The sequence below is a fragment of the Tasmannia lanceolata genome, unplaced genomic scaffold (assembly GCF_043159265.1).
Source record: "Tasmannia lanceolata isolate RefF3 unplaced genomic scaffold, GAP_Taslan_0.1 ptg000029l, whole genome shotgun sequence".
NCBI lineage: Eukaryota > Viridiplantae > Streptophyta > Magnoliopsida > Canellales > Winteraceae > Tasmannia > Tasmannia lanceolata.
In genome coordinates, this window is record NW_027518706.1 from 597,035 (window position 1) to 618,213 (window position 21,179).

Genomic DNA, 21,179 nt, shown 5'->3' on the forward strand with positions numbered 1-21,179 from the left:
TAACGGAATAAGACAAAATAGTGATCCTTCTAATAACAACACAGAATATCCTAATAAGACAGAAAATATTTTTAGCAAATCCTTTGTAACTATGAGGTAGACTTGGTTAGACCCTGATTTCATATTCTAAATGCTACATTTGTGTGTAGAATACTTTTAATGTGGGGGTCATGGTTGAAGCGAATGGCCGCAAGCTGGACAAAATTGAATCTGAGGAGTATTAGTGATTAGAGCAGTAGTGATTCATTAATTTAAGTGTGGTTTGGAATATTAGTGATTAGAGTAGTAGTAGTGATTCGTAATTTGGGTGGTATTTACATTCATAGACCTGGGGATTGAATATTTCAAATTTATTTATTTTCTTTAGCATGGTTCACTTTCTTACATATTCTTTTTTGCTCCATGTTTTGTATACTTTATTCTAAGAACTGGAATATGAATTTGCACCAACTAGAAGGCTTTCATCCAAGGCATTGTATTGGTGTAAATTCTCTACTCTAAAAATTTCCTACATAGGCCATTACAATACTTATTTTAGAGGCTGAATCTCACTGCCATAGTTTGATGTTGGCACTAGCGTGTTTAGATAATTGCACCAACTTACCTTGTCTTTTCTTCTTTAATTTTGCCTTTTGACATATGACGTTTTGAGTCATATTTTAATAAACATGCCTTGGAGCTGGTCACATGGGATCAGAATTTCATATTTCTAACTAGAATTTTAAATTGGCACTTTTTCTTTATTTTACACTTTTCTTAAGCAACCTACATCTGCCCTAACATATTTTGATAACAGCACCACTCACTTTGTTTTAAACTTTTAATTAGTTTTTAACAGCCGTTACAGTACTCAAGATGTCAATAAACATCCATCTTTTAGGGTTTTCTTGCCATAGGCCCTCGCCACAGCAGTTTGGATCCAAGCCCCTGTTAGGGTTGCAGGGAAAAAAAATTCAGGCAGAAAAAAATTTCCTTGGTTTTTTTCTTATTTCCACAATTTAGAGAGAAATGATAGGGTGGTGGTTTAATTAAAAGGGACTCAACTCAACAAAGCCTTTGTCCCAAGCGAGTTGGGGTCGGCTAAATGACTCCTTTAGGAAAAAAATAAAAATTCATGAAGAAGGTAAAAGAGATCTACCCGGCTCTAATCCTGGTTCTAGTTGGGTTCTTCTATGTAGATCATTTTCTTCCATTCTATCCTATTCAAGGTTACGTTCTCTGATAAGTTCCTAGCTATCAAAATAGAGAGAAATGATAGGTTGATGGTTTAATTAAAAGGGACATTATCATAAAATGAAGGTCCCTCTATATTAAACTTGAACCGCACTGGTTTAGGTTAAATTTTTTTTTACATGTATAATCAAACAATGGAATGGATCATGTTACTCTTGTTATGTGTAATCAAACAATGGAAAGGCAAGAAATTCTGGGTAATTTTTTCTTTTCTAGACTTTTCCAGAAAATTACTGCAATCCAAACTAGGGCTAGAACGAAAAAATAAATTCCATAGACAAACAATTTTCATAATCTAATAGGTTTTCAATTTTCCAAGAAAACTGGGAATTTTTTCTACTACTCTTTACACTAGAGGGGGGACCAAGTAAAAAAAGGTGGCAAATAGACCATTGGTACCCACATGTAGTAGTGGATGTGCCTCACCATATCAAAATGGGTCACACCCAACCGAAGCATTTCCCTTGCCTAATGAATGTAGTTGTACACCATTAACTGCTAATCCTTACCATCATCCCCCTCCAGTCTACAAAACAGACGGTCAGGATAGAGCGATTTTCAGATCGTGATGAATCCAGAATGGCACCCTTATCAGCCAATGTGTAGATCAATCCAACACCATGTGTAGCTGGGCCCAACCAATGAGCCTTTGGGAAACAAATTTTCCTGTTTTTCTATATGCATCACATAGAATTTGAAAGATTTTTTCCATGATCAAGGCCGGAAAATGTACTTACCGAAATCCTGACAACACTACGCCGGAGCCACAACTCGTACATGACCATGTAAAAAGCGTCATAATCCACCGGCGAGAGATTCCACCGGAAATGTTTACGCACCTTCATTACATTCCTCTGTAAGTTTTTGTACTCTGCCAAACTGATTCCATGGAGAATTTTCTTCAACAATGGAATGTCCAAAGTGGCGACTACGAGGGAAAAGCTTTTCCAATTCAGTATATCTACAAATGGTAGATCATAGTGATTGGCAATAATTATGGGGACGCATCCATAGTACAGAGCGTCAGCCACCCTTGCCGTGTTTACTTCGAAGCCTTTGACATGGAGGCAGAATTTGCTGCCAAGGAGTTGGTCGGAGTATGGAGTTGTGAGACGCCCGAAATGTACGGAAATCTCGGAATCGTTTTTCCAAGTTTCGACGAGCTTTTCTCGTACTGGGGAGTTGATTGAGCCAGCAAAGAAGGCTAGTTTTTTCCTGCAATGTCATGTAGATAGAAGTGGAAGATGAGGGATTCTGAAAGTGGGGTAGAAGAGAAAGTGCTTTTTGTGGTTGGAGTAAATCAAGCTGGAACAGTTGTTAGTTCATGAAATCTATGTAATGAATAGAAAATTAATATATTGCAGAAACAAATGATGATATGTGTTGTTATTGTTTTTTTTTTTTTTTTTACCATTCAAAAAATTGTGTTTTTTTTTTTTTTTGAATGGTAGCAAATTTCACTAAAAAGCAAAGGACAAACTGAGGTGGTCAGTCCAAACAATACAGAAGGGGAAAGATAAAACAAGAAAACCTAAAAAGAAACAGAAAGATCCTAACAATCAGGGAGGAAGGTAGTCAAACATGTCAAGACCCCGTTTAGCAACACCATTCCCGGTAGTCAAACATGCCAAGCCCAAGTTTAGTAACACCATCTCTGGCTAGCTTATCCACCACACTATAGGCCGACCTCCTAACATGCATAAATGTAATTGAAGCTCCTTCGACCTAATCCTGGATTCGTCAAAAAAGTGGGCAAATCTCCAAAGAGGCACAGAAGAACCCCTAAGCTATCGGATGACGTTTAGGGAATCCCCTTCCACAATCACCCTATCCAAGCATTCTCTTGGTGGACAGCTCTAACTTCTGCCTCACTTGCATCCGCGGTTCCAATAGGGCCGGAAAAGCCCAAATGACCTCTCCCGTGAGTTTCAAAGGGCACCTTCAATGGCTGCTGGACCCGGATTCCCCAAGCTAGAGCAATTAAAATTCAACTTTAGAAGCCCTTGAGGAGGAGGATCCCACTTTATAAAATATAATGAATTAAATAACACCAACTCTAATGGCTTAAGCTTTTGGAGTCATTGGTTGTTTCACATGGTATCAGAGCTATTGCCTCACGGCATGTCCTAGGTTCAAAACCCAACAACTACTTGCTATTAAAAATCCACATGTACGGCCAGCCCAAAAGAGGGTCCACATGTACCACGTGTATGGCCACCGGGAAAAAAAGAAAGAAAGAGGGGCAACACGTGGAGAGAGAGAGAGAGAGAGAGAGAGAGAGAGAGAGAGAGATTTTATGTTGTGTGCGTGTGAACACTTCAATCGAATTGAAAAAAGACACATAGGGCCAAAAAACAAGTTGCGCTTCTAACCTTACTACACTACCCGACCAGTTGATAAAAGGTTGAATTCTAACAGATTTTGGAAAAAGATTTTCAAAAATTCCTCAGGTCAGCTCCTCAAATCTTCAAATAAGAAAATCAAAAACCAGGTTGCTAACTTGTTGGAATAGCCAAAAGCAAGGGAAGACAGGGTGGCAAGCCGAAATGAAGAGATTTAGTCACGTATAGGCAGGAGTCCAGTATTTTTCAAAAGGTACAGTGGGGCCCACTTCATAGGCTGATCCAAACCATTCATTTGATGAGCCACAATGTAAAAAGGATGTACCCAGGAAATCATTTCCATAGGATGACCCAGCAATGACGCATGTCATTAGATGTTTAATCTTGTTAAAACATTATGGTGGTGTTCTTTCTTATGGGATGGTTTATAAGTCATTTTCTAACATTTCCTACAATTTCATCTTAAATTTCATCATTTGAATTCAATTTCATAAGCTTTTGTGATTTTGTAACATGTCCATCGAATTCTATAACCGAAAGCAATATGTTTCTATTTTCGTGGTGACCGACATGATCACCGAAAAGGACTTTTAAAACCTTGACCAAAACATTGCTCCTATAAAGGTTTTAAGTAAGAGTAATTTTACTTAAGTTGTTAAGACTGGTTAGGGGTGGACATGGTTCCGGTTCAACACGAAGAACCGAACCGAACCGGCCTATTTGGTTTGGTTCGGTTCCGGTTCTAGGTTCCTAGAACCGTGAGAATGCGGTTCGGTTCTGGGTTTGGGATCCTGGAACCGAGAACCGAACCGAGTAGGATCATATCCCCCCCCCCCCCCCCCCCCATACAGTTTCCGTGAGAAAAAATGCTTTAAACTTTACACTTACTGTTTGAGGATAAATTCACCCCCCTTTAACATTTTGCTTTGCCTTTTAAAGTTTTAATCGTAAGTTATTAAAAACGAATAAAATCCCAATCGTTATGTGGAAAAAAGATATAAAATAAAGGTTGGGTAAACCCGGAACCGAACCGAACCGATCAAGTTTGGTTCTGGTTCTAGTTCGGTTCGGTTCCAAAGATATATGGTTCGGTTCTGGTTCCAAATTCTGGAACCGATTGCATATTGTTCGGTTCTGGGTATACCCTAGAACCAAACCATGTCCACCACTCCACCCCTAGGCATAGTTGAGTAACCCAACTTTGGTGTTGGTGGTCGTTGTCGTATTGTTGAGAATGCCAACATAGGAAAGATGACTAAAAGACTCGGTATAGGAAGCTACACACATGGATATAACAATTTAAAAAAATGGAGATGGAGACGATAATGATATTGTACCTACCTGTGGTTTGATGTATCTTGCAGGTAGCTTATCTACCTTGTCTTTGAACTCCTACCTGTGGTTTGATGTGGCTTTCAGGTAGCTTATCTACCTTGTCTTTGAACTTTGCACTTCGCAATTTCCACAACATTATAGGTTTTACTTTGTAAGATCTAGTTTTGAACTTTGAAATTTGAAATATGAGTAAAGAATCGTTGACTACCTAGTCTACAGTCCAACCTTGAGTCCTCAACCTTGTGTATTTTTGTTATAATGTGTAAACTTTCAACTTTATTTTCCTAAATTAATGTTACCTTACATCATATAATCATCAATATATGATGCATTCATAAATTATAATACACAAAGTTGAAATATGCCAAGACAATTAACTGAAGACTAAACAAAAGGAGACTACTACAGATAAAAAGTAATAGGTAGTCAAGAATACATCAGCAAAGTGTTACATATCAAGATAACAAATATATGTCATCAAATGCATGTTTTCATATAATTTATTATGATTTCTTCATATTTTCCTAATTTATTACATTTTCTTTGTAGTTCCATAAAGCCCTGTCCAGGAAATGGGGGTTAATGCCCAATATGTATTGGATATAGACAATATGTATCAGATTTGGGGACTGCAAAATACACAACAGTACTTTAAAACCATGGTCTAAAATTTATTCTAGATGTTATATGAGTTTATTTTTTGAGACGTCCAGACTGTATCCCCCCCACCCCCACCCCCACCACCCCACACACAACAAGGACATGCCACATACATGTCTGAACGTGTGCCCGATTCCGCTAGTATCTTTTTCGTCTTTTAAGTGTTATTTCTATGTTATATGTAATATTCATAAATACTTAGATGGACAAAAGACAAGATGACAAGAGAGGTAGTTCCTTCTAGCATTTCTTTTAAGAATAGGAAAACTGTCGTAACGGAGAAAAAAAATCTCTACTAGAATGGTGCCAACCTCCAAGCAATGTAACAAAAGCAATCTTTTTTCTTTTTTTTTTAAATTGACATTGTGTTAATAACAGAAAAGTCAGAAGGTACAAGATGTCCCCTACTGATAATACATCCATAGTGCATCATTAGCAACCGAATACACATTCAAGCAAAAGATAAATTCACAAACATAGATTCCCTCACCACCCCTTCCTTTGCTAAGGAATCTGCTAATTCATTAGCCGACCGCCTTCTATACTCAATTCGCAGTTTTAGCAATAGAACCAGGTCCAAGATTTCAGCTATCAGATCCTGAAGGCGCCAAGGCCCTTTCGATTTGCTTGAAGCCCAACTAATCACATTAGACGAATCTCCTTCTACTATTAAGAGGCTCAGCGCGTGGTCTTTAGCCCATCGCAGTCCAAAGAGAAGTGCCCTGCTTCAGGTTCGTTCGCATCATAGTCACCTATCGGACTAGAATAAGTAATCAATGTTGAAGCTTTAATCTCCCTTATGATCCCTCCGATCCCGGCCTTGCCAGGGTTGCCGATCGAGCTTCTGTAAACGTTAAGTTTCAGCCAACCCATCGGAGGTGGCTTCCATTTCGGTTTTGGTTGAGCCAGGGCAGATCTACCCCACAGGATTGATCGCCAATTTTGCAGGATATCACTAACAGTGAAAGGAACTGTCTTGCTTTACTTCACCCAGGAGCATATTTCTACTTTAATATCTGAAGCCACCCGATTACAGGACCTACTCACGTCTTCAAAAATAAGCCGATTCCTTTCTTTCCAAATGTTCCAGACAATACCGAACGGTATAGCTTTCCATAAAAGTCTGCCTATCTCCCAAAATGGGCCAGAGTTCCAGTGAAGGAGCACCTTCCTAATTGAACGAGGCCTCACCCAGGTCATTCCAAAAGCATGCATTGCCTTATCCCACATTTGCGATGAAGCATAAGATGGTCTAGCGATTCTTCAGCTTCCAAACAAAGAACACATCTACTTGCCATTTGGATCTTACGCTGTTGAAGCTGATCACATGTATTGATTCCTCTGTGAGCTACCGTCCAGGCAAAGTCAACAATCCTTGGCGGTACCACAAAATTCCAAATTGTACTAACTGAAGACTTCATATATTTATTGATCTCAGCGAAAAGGGATTTTGTCGAGAAAATCCCATCCGACTCTTTAGACCAAACTCTCTCATCTTCTTTAAGGTTAGAACAATATGCCGACTGTAAACAACTCAATAGATCTGTAAACTCCACTTCTTTGAAGTCCCTCCTTAATATGAGAACCCAAAAGCCTCGACCCAGAGAATTCAGTCTTTCTAGGTATTTAGTCATTGTTGCTTCTGGATTCGAGGCCACACGGAATAGACTTGGATAGAGATCTGTTAGTGGTTTTTCCCCAATCCATAAGTCCAGCCAAAATCTAACCTGGTCACCTCTACCGACTTTGAATCCAACCAACGGCTCAAATATTTCTTTGACCGAACAGATTGATCTCCAAGCTCCTGAACCTTTTCCTGCCCTCGGTGATTTTGCTCGCCATTCTCCCCAATCCAACCCATATTTACCCCCCTTTTATTGCAACAGAGCACAAACATCCCTCAGGATCGGAGTTTTCATCAATGGAAAAAGCAATCTTTGATCGTAGTTATAAAGGGAATCCCAGTCCGTCCGGGTTTAGGGGAATTTTTACGGATCGTGAAGGAAGAACTCTTAAGTGCTTCCCGGGCCCATGTGGAGTAATGGACTCAACGAGGCACAGGCCAGAGCGCTACACCGGTCTTCACATCTGTTAGAATAAGCTTATGTAGCCTAAGGGCATTATAGTCTTTTCATATATTCTTTTCATAATAAATATATATGTGTGTGTTAGGGCAAGTAGGCTAACACACAACATTTCATTCTCAAATCTCTTTGTTAACATGGTATCAAAGCCCTAGGGTTTCTCGATGCCCTAGGGACCTCCATTGAAGACCTCTTGTCTTCCTCCATTGAAGCCCATGCCCTAACTTCTTCTTCTTCTTCTTCTTCTTCTTTTTTTCTTTCTTCCCCCCCTGCGCGCCCCCCTGGGAAACCCACCTTTTCCCTGTTTGCCGCCCCTGGAAAACCCAACTCTTCCATGGTTGCCCCCCTGCACGCCCCTTGGGAACCCAACTTTTCCTTGTTTGCCCCCCTGGAAACCCAACTCTTCCCTGGTTGCCCCCCCTATGCGCCCCCTGGGAACCCAACTCTTCACTGTTTGCCTCCCCTGTGTGCCCCCCTGGAAACCCAACTCTTCATTGTTTGCCCCCCTGCGCACCCCCCGGAAACCCAACTCTTCACTGTTTGCCCCCTGCGCGCCCCCCCTGCGCGTTCTCCCTTCTTCTTTTGTAACATCTTTCCCCATCTTCTTTGACCTATAAGGCTAGCATTCTTCTCTTCTAGCCGTCGGGTGTTCATGCCCTAAATCTTCCCGTTACATTTCTCACCTTTTTTGTCGCGGCTCCGCTTTGTTACATTTTTCTTTGCTTCCTACTTGATGACTTAAGCTTTGTGTCTATGTTTCGTTGTAGTTCCACAAGTATGAGGCTTCGTGCTTGTTCTTTCGGGGTCCTTCCGACGGATATTTGTGGTTTTTCCTTCTGATTGTTTATCTTCGTGGTGATTTGCTTGCCTCTATTTGGCTGCCCTTTTCTGTGGGTGTCTGTGATTGTTGTGGTGTGTCTTGTCTGGTCTGCTTCACCCACATCCCATTTGAGTTTTGGTGTTTATTATGGCCTTGCCATCAGCTTCTTCCTCCGGTTCATTTCCGGTGTCGGTGACCTCTATGACATCCATTAAATTGGATGATGCTAATTACCCTGCCTGGAGTCGTTCTGTTCACCTCTATCTGCGAGGTCAGGGCAAGTTACGTTTCATCACCACGGATCCTCTGAATCCGAAAGATGCTGGGTATGATAAGTGGAGTCAGGAGGATGCCCAGCTTCAGTCTCTTCTCTGTCAGAGTATGGAACCAAAGATTGCGAGCCACATGCTATTTCTGGCTACATCAAGGGCAGTCTGGTAGCATGCTGAGACCCTCTATTCCGGCAGCAACAATCTCACGTGGATTACTGATGTTTACAGTGACTTCTTTCGTATCTCGCGTGGAGATAAGACTGTCGTTGAGTACTATTCGGATTTTGTTGGTCTTTGTGAGCAGATTGATATTTATCATCCATCATCCACCGACCTTAAGGTCTTGGCTCAACAGAAGGATGAGCTCCGTACTACTCGGTTTTTGGATGGCTTAGGGCCTGAGTTTGTCCCTCTTCGGCAGCAGATCCTTGGGTTAGGCACGCTCCCATTTTGGATGAGATCTTTTCTCACGTTCAGAGCGCTCTACGTATCGATCCGGCTATCTCTGTTGCTGGTGACCAGTCGGCCTTTGCTGCCCAGTCTGGTTCCTCTCGAGGCACTCGTGGTAGGGGTCGTGGTCGCAGTCGTCGCAACCTGGGCCGTGGCTTTGGCTGAGATTCAGGGGGAGGCTGTACTTATGGGGGTCGTGGCTCACGTTATTGCAGTCATTGTGACATGGAGGGTCACACTATTGATTTTTGTTACGATCTCCATCCCGAGTTGCGTCCCGCTCGAGCCGCCCACTTCGCTTCTGAGACACCTGCTGCCCCTACTCCTGTTACCTCAGACACCATGGTCGTCTCTCGAACTGAGTATGAGTCCCTTTTGCGCTTATAGGAGAAAGCGAAACAACCGGCAGCTCAACTTGCCACAGAAGGTAGCAACCCATCTTGCTCCCTTAGCCACTCTGCTTCCTGGCTCATTGATTCTGGTGTCTCTTATCATATGACAGGTCACAGTACACTTCTTAGTTCCTTTACTTCTTGTGCTCCTGCTAAGATGGTCACCTTGGCCAATGGGACTCGATGTTCTATTTCAGGCACTGGGACTGTTACAGCCACATCCCACTTATCCTTATCATCTGTACTCTGTGTTCCTACTTTTCCCTGTAATCTTCTTTCTGTTAGTCAGCTTACTAATCGCTTTAATTGTTCCGTAACATTCTTTCCGTCTTATTGTGTTTTTCAGGACCTTGCGACTAGGTAGAAGATAGGCTCGGGGCATGAGACAGATGGCCTATACTACCTGGATGATGCTATCACTCCCACGGCATTTAGTACCTCAGCAGATTCCTTTATGTGACACTGCCGGCTCGGTCATCCTTCTCCTGAGCGTCTGCTGCGTTCTTCAGTTGTTTCTGGTGTTATTAGTCCTTTTCATTGTGAGTCCTGTCAGTATGGAAAACACCATCGTGTTCCTACCCGTCTCGTTCTATTAGTCGTGTCAGTAGTCCTTTTGAGTTAGTGCATTATGATGTTTGGGGTCTATGTCGTACTCCTTCTATGTTTGGTGGGAAGTACTTTGTTGATGATTTTTCCAGGATGACCTGGCTTTATATAATAAAGGATCGTTCTGAGGAGTTTTCTACATTTTGTTTATTTTATGTTGAAATTACAAATCAATACTCATGTTCCCTTAAATGTTTACGTACTGATAATGCCCGTGAGTATTTTTCTAATCGGCACGGTTTTCAGGAGTTTCTTTCTAGTCGTCGAATTATTCATCAGTCGTCTTGTGCCCACACTTCACAACAGAATGGTGTTGCCGAGCGGAAACTACGGTATCTTGTAGATATAGCTCGCACCATTCTGTATCAGATGCATGTTCCCAAATCTTTTTGGACTGACGCTATGCTTACAGCCTGCTTTCTGGCTAATCGTCTACCATCTTCAATTCTTAGGAATCGGTCCCCTTTTTCGGTGTTACACCCTTCTGGGGATCCGTTTCCGTTACTTCCCAAGGTGTTTGGGTGTGTTTGCTTTGTTCAGGATCTCACCCCAGGACTTGATAAATTGGCCCCAAGGGCAATCAAATGTGTTTTCCTGGGTTATTCACGAACTGAGAAGGGTTACCGATGCAATAGTCCTCAGCTTCGCCGCAAATTTATCAGTGCTGATGTCTCCTTTTTTTAGGATACTCCCTACTTTCCTGCTTCCTCTTCTTTACCAGTATCTCCTCCTCCGTTGCCATTACCGGTTCCGGTTCCCAGTTTGCCACCAGATCCGGTTCCAAGTTTGCCACAGGATCCGGTTCAGCGTCCCTTCCAGGTATATACTCGCAAGCGTTTTACTACTTCAGTTGAGCCTTCATGCCCTGCCATCTCTTCTCAGCAAGCAGGTCCTTTACCCTCATCCTCTGATGATGCTGCTCAAGTTGATGAATCTCTTGATGCCCCCATTGCGAGCCGTACTCGTTCTCGTACCACTCATCACCCTATTTCTAATGCGGTAAGTTATGCTCGGTTATCTCCTTTGTATACCGCATTTATATCATCTTTGTCCTCGATTTCTACTCCTCGCTCTACTCGAGAGGCTATGCTTGATTCAGGATGGCGAGCAGCTATGGAGGCTGAGATGGATGCTTTGGCCAAAAACCAGACATGGCAGTTGGCTTCCCTTCCTCCTGGTGCTCAGGTAGTCGGATGTAAGTGGGTGTTCACCGTCAAATACCTACCTGATGGCTCTGTTGAGAGGTTAAAAGCCCGTCTTGTTGCAAAGGGCTTTACTCAGACTTATGGGATTGATTATGTTGAGACATTCTCTCCAGTGGCAAAGATTCCATCCATCCGTGTATTGATTTCTTTGGCCGTGAATCAGTCTTGGCCACTATATCAGTTGGATATCAAGAATGCGTTCCTCCATGGTGATTTGCAGGAGGAGGTGTATATGGAGCAACCACCAGGGTTTGTTGCTCATGGGGAGTTGCAGCATACCGTCTGTAAGCTTAGAAAGGCGATTTATGGTCTTAAACAGTCTCCTCGTGCTTGGTTTGAGAGATTCAGTGAGGCCATCCTACGATTTGGTATGAAACAATGTGTTGTAGACCATTCTGTGTTCAGCTCTCGAAGCAAGGATGGTTTGATTCTCCTGGTTGTATATGTTGATGACATTGTTATCACAGGGAATGACAAAGCAGGAATACAACGCCTCAAAGATTTCCTTCAGAATGAATTCAGCACAAAAGACCTTGGTGTTCTAAGATACTTCTTAGGCATTGAAGTGGGACATTTACAAAGGGGGCTATCTTTGTCCCAAAGGAAGTATGCTCTTGATATTTTGGAAGAAACAGGTCTTTTGGGGGCAAAGCCTGCACAGACTCCTATAAATCCGAATGTCAAGCTTTCACCTGATCAGGGGGAGCCACTAGAAGATCATGGTCGATACAGACGGTTAGTAGGACGGTTGATCTATCTCACAGTCACTCGTCCGGACATTGCATATGTTGTTGGTGTGGTTAGCCAGTATATGAGTGCGCCTCGGACATCACATTGATCAGCTTTGATTCAGATAGTGAAGTATCTGAAGAAAGCTCCCGGGAAAGGTCTTCTCTTCAGGAAGCATAACCATTTGAGAATTGAGAGATACTCTGATGTAGACTGGGCCGGATCTCCTGCTGACCGGCGATCTAGTAATGGCTATTGTACCTTCATAGGTGGAAATCTAGTATCTTGGAAGAGTAAGAAGCAGGACGTTGTGTCACGATCCAGTGCAGAAGCAGAATACAGGGCCATGGCTTACACAAGCTGTAAATTAATTTGGCTACGGTCGTTTATGTCAGAGATTGGATTCTCATACTCCTCACCTGCGTCCCTCTACTGTGACAACAAGTCAGCCATTCACATAGCTATGAATCCGGTATTTCACGAACGAACTAAGCATATAGAAGTGGATTGTCACTTTATTCGTCACAGGATTCAGACAGGCCAAATTCAAACCGAGTTCACTCGAACGAATGATCAGATTGCAGACATGTTTACAAAGCCATTGAATGGAGTTCGATTGAGTGATTTATGTAACAAGCTGGGCATCTATGACATTCATACTCCAGCTTGAGGGGGAGTGTTAGAATAAGCTTATGTAGCCTAAGGGCATTATAGTCTTTTCATATATTCTTTTCATAATAAATATATATGTGTGTGTTAGGGCAAGTCGGCTAACACACAACATTTCATTCTCAAATCTCTTTGTTAACAACATCTTTAGGGACTATTTTAATGGCAGATTCGTCTCCAAAGGGGACTCAAAAGTGGTTAGTTCTTGGGCTAAAATGGCAATGATGGGGATGTGGAAGCCGGCATCTATCATATTGAAAATTTCAGACTCGTGTAAACTTATCAATCTGCATCTACAACGCCAAAGGAGACGGGCCAACTCAGAAATGGACACTTTGGCTGAACAAGGCACAGAACAAAGAGACTTTATTATCAACAATTGTTTTGGGTAGGTAAGCTGGGATTGAACCTCTGACCTCAAGGTTGCAGAACAAAGCCTTAACCAATTGAGCTAGAGGCTCTACCCCATGTTTTTCCTATCGTGTAGTTCATTTCCCTTTTCTTTTTGTGCTTCAATTGTAACTTCTTTTTTCTAGAGGACAACTCATCCTTTTGTAATCTGTTTTTTCTGTTGCAATGCAACTATCTGTTTCAATTGTAACATATATCTTTCGATACCACTATGTGTAATATTATGGAGGAATTAGTATGTCATATTTTCTTGGCTATAGTATCTGACCCCAACACATCTCTATGGCTTTAGTTTTCCACATGCCAAAAATTAAATTATAAGGACTCGATTGGTAAGATCTTGTGGCGGCTAGAAGCAACTAAAACAGAAAATAAAATTAACAAATAAAGGAAAGACCACTTCATGAGTGTTTATTTAGATGATATATTCAAACAAATATTAACAAGAAATATCAAAAAGGACTCAATTATAAGGACTTGTGGCAGCTAGAAGCAACTAAAACAGAAACTAAAATTAATAAATAAAGGCAAGCCCACTTCATGAGTGTTTATTTAGATGATATATTCAAACAAATATTAACAAGAAATATCTAAAAGGAGAATGGTAAATTAAAAGATAATTAAAAAGGATAATGTCCCAGCAGTATCATGTTCTCATGAGAAATGCTAAAATAAAAGAAGTGGCTTTACCTTTTTGATGGTGAAACACGAGGAGGATCTCCTTGCCGTGGCCAAACTTGAGGTAACGATGCATCCTTGTGTGCAATATATCCAGATAGGAAATAGCTCGAAGAGCACACAACTTGAATTGCATTGAATTTCACTTCTGTTGCCTTTTCCATTGCTAATCTTCCAGTTGAATGACAAGCAACGTAAAAATGGTCAGTACCACCACTTCTGTTCCAATATGGGTAATTCTCACTAATGCGAGAAATGTACATCCTAATAAAATCCGGGATGCCCCCAACACCTACTCTTGGGTCATGCCGTAACCTCGCTATAGAGAAAGGTAAGAAGAATAGATCTGCCTCTGCAGGATCCTTTGTGATGAAATGGCTTTGCATAAGAACCTTTTTAAAGTAACTTTCGCTGGCGTAGTTTCCTCCTGGTTCGAAATCCACTGGCAATAGTGCATTTGCGAAGGGATCATCTTTCCCATGTGGATAAACATAGATTTTAAAGCTCTTATTCATCTCCTTGTAGTCTTCAATAAAAATATCTCTGTCATGGAAAACTTCATTACTGGCATTGTTTCCTGGACCATAACCAGAGGTAGTTCCAAGTAAGTATAACTATTTGGTTGAAAAACACGATGAAAGTAGGTACAATCATTAATAACCAGACAATTTGAAACTCTAGGGACAACTTAAAATAATTACATATAAAAAAGAAGAGTTTCATGAGAAAATAAATCGCAAAAAAGACCCCTCAATAACCATGACAAGTCATCATAATTCTTATAGGGGAGGGACAAAGAGAATATGACACAATACGGACAAAGATAAAGGAAATTCAAAACAACCAATACAATCAGCTGTACGGATCTAGAAAAAGAAAACTCCATGGATTCTCAACATTCATTTTTTAGAATGCTATTTCTCAACGTTCATTAAGGATAACAAATAAAAATAGGGAAATGATATAAGCAGTCCCTTGTTTTGCATAATGGCACTCCTCACTTTATTAAACACTTTTTTAGATTGGCTATGGACAGGTTTAGGGGCATTTAAACAGTCTTTAATAGCTAATTATGGAATTGCAAAATAAGGAGAGGTGTCCAGCATCAATTAAAAACACATATGGTTCAAGATCTTATCTATTGAGAAATAGCAAATATATAAACAGAAAACTTCCAAACTTCTATTCCAACTCAACTTCAAACTCCAACCACTTTCCCAGACCAAGACAACTTTCTACTGCAACTAATTATACTTTTAACATTCTTCCTGAAAAAGCAACTCAACTTTCCTATACCCCAACCTAAAACCTTCTACGTATAACAGAGAAAACATCATAAAAATAACCTAGTTTCCTTTGAAGTTTGAACCATTAATGATTCCATTTCTCTAGACTTCATAGGTATATAATAATGTCCAGACTTCTTCAACGCTACTGCCATTGTTGTATGAAATCATCCCATGATACCCATATGGAACGGAGACATTAAATATTGGAGAGAGACGATATCTTCTGGCAGTTCAGTTTTACACTGTAACCGATTCATTTGACATCATGAACAAGGCCAATCTTTTTATTTTTTTAGCTTATTGTATTATCCAACTGGAAAGCACTCTTCTCAAGGAAAACACATGGAACCCATGATCTCCCATATTTTTTTAGCTTATTGTATAATCCAACTGGAAAGCACTCTTCTCAAGGAAAAAACATGGCACCCATGATCTCCCATATTGATCATCATCATATATTAATGAACTCAACTTGAAGGATAGCAAAGTAACGTTCTTGGGCTCTAGCAGGTCTCCATAGTACTAATAAAGGTCAGCACAGTTGAAGACAGGAGGAGTCATAACATCCTCAGGAAGGCCCACGAGAAAAGCATTTGAACCTAAATTCTTGAAGCTTCTATATGCTCGAAACATCTTCCTCTTCAACTTGCCATAGGCTCCCAATCAGTAAACACTCACTTTGATGGAATGCCATCACTAGATCTCCAATGTGGAATGAATGATCTCCCTGACGCTGATGAGCAATCGCCTTGTACTTATAATCACTTGACCACAGTCTCTCAAACACCTTCTGTTGCACCTCCTTTGTATGTTGGACAAAGTCATTGACCTCGTCATTGCGTCTCCCAGGGGCTATAGAGGCACAGTCCAAAAGGTGAGGTACAATATAGGATGATCTAATAATCTGAAAAAATCACAATTTGTTATTTTGTTTATTGACTTTGTTCTTTCTTCGATAGGAAGAAAAGGGTGAAAATAAAAGAGAAGAGAATCGTGAGGTGAGAGAGAATCAATAGCCTCACTCACGTTTTGGTATTTATATGCAAAAATATGTGATGGACAAAAATGACCCTACATTATAAACATATTCTAACACTCCCCCTCAAGCTGGGGAATATATCATATAATCCCAGCTTGGTACATACATTATCCACATACACCCCCGACTCAATGATTTAGCAAATAAATTGGATGACTAATCCTCTGTCTTCAAAAATGGGGTAGATATGTCTCCACTCAGTAACCTTCTCTCCCAGGACCCCGCCAACTTCAAAATGTCTAGTACGTTCATGGAATACTATATATGACGCTAAAAATGTCTAGGACCCCGTCCCAGGACCCCGCCCCAAAATGTGACCGTTTATAGCCGCTTTATAGTTGTTGGGAAGGGTATTTTCGTCATTTTTACCCCACCAACTTCTCCACCTTCACACACATCTTTCATTCCTTCTCTTTTCTACTTTCACTTACACTCTTCTACTAAGTCTTCTACACTCTTCTTCAACTTCTATAATCTTTAATCCAAGTCTATTTTGGAGCAAAAGGAAGGCTTACTTTCAACTTATAACTACAAGACCACTCTACAAATTTCCAAAGGCTTCAAACTTCAAGTGAAGGCTACTACTCTCTTCAACTCAAGTTCAAGGGCTTCGATTCTCCTCTAAAGGCTTCAAGTCTAGGAAAGTTAAAGCTTAATTTGTTTCCATTTCCTTTCTTTCATTTCAAACTTCATTTCTCCCCTTCTTCTAGTTCATTTTAAATTACAAAATGAGTGGTTCGGGAACTTCTGGAGGAGCATCCTCTATTGGTTCGGCACCCGCTAGATCGGATGACCCGGCATGGGCTTACCGAACACTGCTTCCGGGTCAAAAAATATTACATGCTATAAGAATGAAAAACATAAGAGATTTGAATTAACGTGGAGGGAGATTCCCTCAACATTATTAGATGGATGGGAGGGAATTCCCCTAACCTAAGGAGATTTGCCGGTATGATTGACGAGATTTTGGGGCGGAGGGTCACCCGGTCCAATTCGAGCATGTTCGGAGGTCGACTAATGGAGATGTGGACCGTCTGGAGAGAATTTTTACTATCTTCCTCCTTGACTATCATTTGTTGTAAATCTCTGTTTCTTTTTTAGAGTTTTTATATGATGTAAGCCCTTATAGTCCCGTATTTTTCAAAAAGTATTGTACGGACCACACTATATGATGATCCAAACCGTCCATGTGATTGGACGCAAGGTAAATAGGTTGTGCACAAAAAAATCATTTCTATAGGATGATCCCAACCCTTCGATCTATAGAGGAACAGCATATTATGAAACCTTTATAGGTCAGAGGGCTAGGATCATCCTATGGAAATGATTTTTTGGGAACAACCTATTTAAGTTGTGTTCTATCACATGGACGGTTTGGATCATCCTATGATGTGGTCCGTACAATACTTTTGGAAAAATACAGGATTATAAGGGCCCACACCATATAAAAAGTCTCTTTCTTATATGTTTTAGTTTCCCCAACCAGCTCGATTGTAGGCCTTTTTCTTCCTCTTAATAAATTATCACTGCAAAAAAACATGAATGAACTAACTAAAAAGGACTGGTGGAACGACTATCGCTTCGAGAAAAAAAGGCACTAGGTGATTCTTACTGAACTGACAAACCTCACAGTTCAAGTATGACAGCAGACTCAAAGATGGGTCAGAAATCTTCACACTGGTATCAAAGGATGGCCAAGAAGGTAATGCGACTGAGGAGGAGAAAGAGAAGAGTGTAAAGCTATAAAGCTAGGACCACCAACATCAAAGTAATGTGGGCCTTTAGATTCATGCTCCCCAATAATCCGCTTCTTCGACTTTGGATCCTGGAACACACATAAGGAGGCATAGAAGGTTACAAAACAATTCAAGAGTTTAGTAAGCTCACGAACAGACATCAAATTAATAGGAAATTAGGAACAAATAAAACTGAAGATAAAGAAAATGAGGAACTTGGTTGAGCAATTCATTTACCCTATAGACAAGATGTAGTGCCATCGGCAAGGGTGACACATTGAGTAGAAGAAAAGGAATAAATAGTAGAGCATAGATTAGACGTACTGGTCATATAATCAGACATTCCAGAGTCAATGACCATAGAGATGAAATAGAGGCAACACAAGCCATGAAAATTCCTGACTGAGCAAGAGTGGCAATGGATCCACCAAAAGACTAAGCATTAGCACCTTCGTCAGTATACTTGGCATGATTAGCGTAACTGGTGGATATGTCATTAAGGACCTAGCAAAAATCTATTGTGTGGCCCTCATGACTATAATTAATACAACTCCGAGTTCTACGACCTCTACCATACCCCTTGGCTCAATACGTCCGCCTTTACAGCCATAACCACCTCTACCATGCCCATCACCAAAACTACCACCTCGGCTACCATTATAACTTCCTGTAACAACCAATGCAAATCGATCCACAGCAATGTGAACTTCACAATCAGACATAGATGCATGCTGGAATCTAAAAAAAGACATCCGATAAAGGTAGAAGTCCAGGACTAGTACGTACTGAGATTTTTAAACCAGAGAGGAATCAAGCCTCACTAAAATTACCTCATTGATGTCGCATTATTAATGCATCATATGATATAATAGGCTTATATATTCAGAGCTACTCGAATACTAATCATTGTCAAATAACATTCTTTTAGGTTCTCAATCTGTTGCGGACGAAAAAACTATTGAGACAACTGATATATTCGAGAAATATTGTTGGCTCCAGAATACATATTCCTATCATGTTACCAAACTTGTTTAGTAGTATAAAAACAATAAGGCTGCCACTGATTTTAGGCTTCATATTTTTCCACAGCCATGCATTAAACATAGTTTTTGCCTCTGTAAGGTACATCAGTTTATCTTAGGCGATAAGGAAAACCTCTACAGACATGGCCAAATGAACATAGTTACTACCATTAAGTTTAATGGAAGTAACCTGCATATTGTGATACTCAGGAGAATGAACGTAGTTACTGTCATTAAGTTTAACGGAAGTGACCTGAATATTGAGATAATCAGGAGAAATTAAAAGTCCACACTTTGTCCTCATTATGGCTCACTAATTAATACCCCTCCGATTACTTAGTCAAACCAACAAACACATGTGATGCAACTATAACAACGGTTGCAAAAAAATCACAATAAAAACCTACCGATCGTGATGAAGAGTTGGGAAAGTTGCCTTGTTTCCCACAGCATTGTGGGATGCCGTAGGAAGGCAAAAATGGAAACAGCCTTTTTCAGGTTTTAGGAAAAACTAAATGTATAAGAAAACCCTTTTTTGCACAAACAAGGCGTACGGCTAGGGCTCGGGCTGGAGAGGAAGAGAGAGAAAAGGGAGAGAGAAAAAGAGAGAGAAAGAAAAGAGAAGAGAGAGAGAGAGAGAGGGTTTCTTCTTGGGTTCCTCTCGGGGTATCTTCTTGGGTTTTATCTTGGGAATTTTCTCGGGTTATCTCTCAGTGTAGGGTTTTGGGTGAGAAGGCAATGAAAGGGTTGCGGGTTTGTGGGTTTGGATTAATCCATTGTTATCCTTGTATATTGTTTTTTCTCATAGTGAAGATCGTGTTTTCGCCCGTGGATGTAGGCATGGCCGAAGAACATAAATCTTGGTGTTTATCTTGCGGCTTGTTTTATTTTCTACTTTTTATGTTAGTTTGTGAATAATCGGATCGGATTTGCCCAACGGATTTTCTCAACATGAAGAACTAGCCACACCAAGAGCACAATACATGACTCGGCGCATCCACGAAGGCACGATCGTATCACATTTTATTGAAGTATAAATGATTAAATAACACCAACTACAGGTTAAGCTTTTGGAGAAATTGGTTGTAGTATAAATAATTAAATAACACCAACTCTAGCAGGTTAAGCTTTTGGAGAAATTGGTTGTTTCACATGGTATCAGAGCTATTGCCTCGTGGCAGGTTCAAAACCCAACAACTCCTTGATATCAAAATCCATGTGCACGGCCAACCCAAAAAAGGGGCCACATGTGGTGGTGGGGAGTATTGAAAAGTATAAATGATTAAATAACACCAACTCTAATAGCTTAAGCTTTTGGACTAATTGGTTGTTTCACACATATCAATCCACTTCCAAAGTTTCCTTCATTAAAACATAAATCTTTCATATTTTATCACATATTCTTGAAATTTTATTCAAAAAAGAAAAAACCCAAACAAGAAGTAAAATTAACCAAAACCCAAAGAGATAAAAATCAAAACAGCATACCATTTGAATAGATACGATTCCAAATCCCCTCAGACCGAAGCAATGTCTTTGCGATTGAGTTGGGCGAGTAGGGAAGAGGTGGATAGGGATTTTTAGCAGAATTTTTTAGGGTCTGGTGGGTTTGATGAGGGAATTGTTGAGAGATAAGTGATGGGTTTAGAATTAGGGGGGTGTGGTGGGGATGGTGAAAGAGATTTGAGGTGAAAGATATGTAAAAGAGGATGAAAAGAGAACTGATTAGAGCTAAAGTAGTGGGTACAAAAGAGATTCCTCTAAAGGAGTATGAGAGACGAGGGCGAGAAAAAAGGTCAAGCAGAAATGGAGAACGAGAGATAGACATGGAAGCTCTGTTGAGAGAGAGAGAGAGAGAGAGAGAGAGTTTTGAAGAGAAAATAGTAGACATTGATTTCAACGACCAAGAAAGGACAAAAAAGAGGACTTAAAAATTGGAGAATTTATAGGGTAGACGGCCGTGCACGCATGGTTATCCGGCCTAAAAATTATAGTGGGGCCTACTTTGTTTGGATGATCCAAACCATTCATTTATTAGGTCCTGAGGTCTGCCCGAAAATATTCTACATAGGATGGTTCTGACCCTCACCCTCCACGGATCACAGGGTTAGATCATCTTATGGAAAAGATTTTTTTAGGCACACCTTATCTACAAAGGGCCCAACAAATGAATGGCTTGGATCACCCAACCAATGTGGTACCCTCTG

General features: G+C 40.6%; 1 protein-coding gene across 2 annotated transcripts; it reads right to left on the reverse strand.

Moving 5' to 3' along the window:
• Positions 1 to 1,485: 1,485 nt before the first annotated feature.
• Positions 1,486 to 20,872, reverse strand: LOC143859250 (putative glycosyltransferase At5g03795). 2 transcript variants are annotated; one of them, XM_077369961.1, is made up of 3 exons: positions 20,461 to 20,872; positions 13,899 to 14,463; positions 1,486 to 2,448 (listed from the first exon to the last, which is right to left on the reverse strand). In XM_077369961.1, the coding sequence occupies exons 1-3, from the start codon at positions 20,861 to 20,863 to the stop codon at positions 1,917 to 1,919; spliced, it is 1,500 nt and encodes a 499-aa protein (XP_077226076.1). In that variant the 5' UTR covers positions 20,864 to 20,872; the 3' UTR covers positions 1,486 to 1,916. The 2 variants fall into 2 exon arrangements, with proteins under 2 accessions (XP_077226076.1, XP_077226077.1); XM_077369962.1 differs by lacking the exon at positions 20,461 to 20,872 and adding an exon at positions 17,840 to 17,997.
• Between the last annotated feature and the right edge of the window lie 307 nt (positions 20,873 to 21,179).

Excerpts from the sequence above, each read along its gene's own strand:
- LOC143859250 (XM_077369961.1), bottom strand. The coding sequence starts at position 20,863 with ATGTCTACTATTTTCTCTTCAAAACTCTCTCTCTCTCTCTCTCTCTCT. Across the intron at positions 14,464-20,460 it reads GAATCGTATCTATTCAAATG|GAAACAATGCCAGTAATGAA; the intron begins GTATGCTGTTTT and ends GTTATGGTCCAG. Across the intron at positions 2,449-13,898 it reads CGTGTTTCACCATCAAAAAG|GAAAAAACTAGCCTTCTTTG; the intron begins GTAAAGCCACTT and ends ATGACATTGCAG.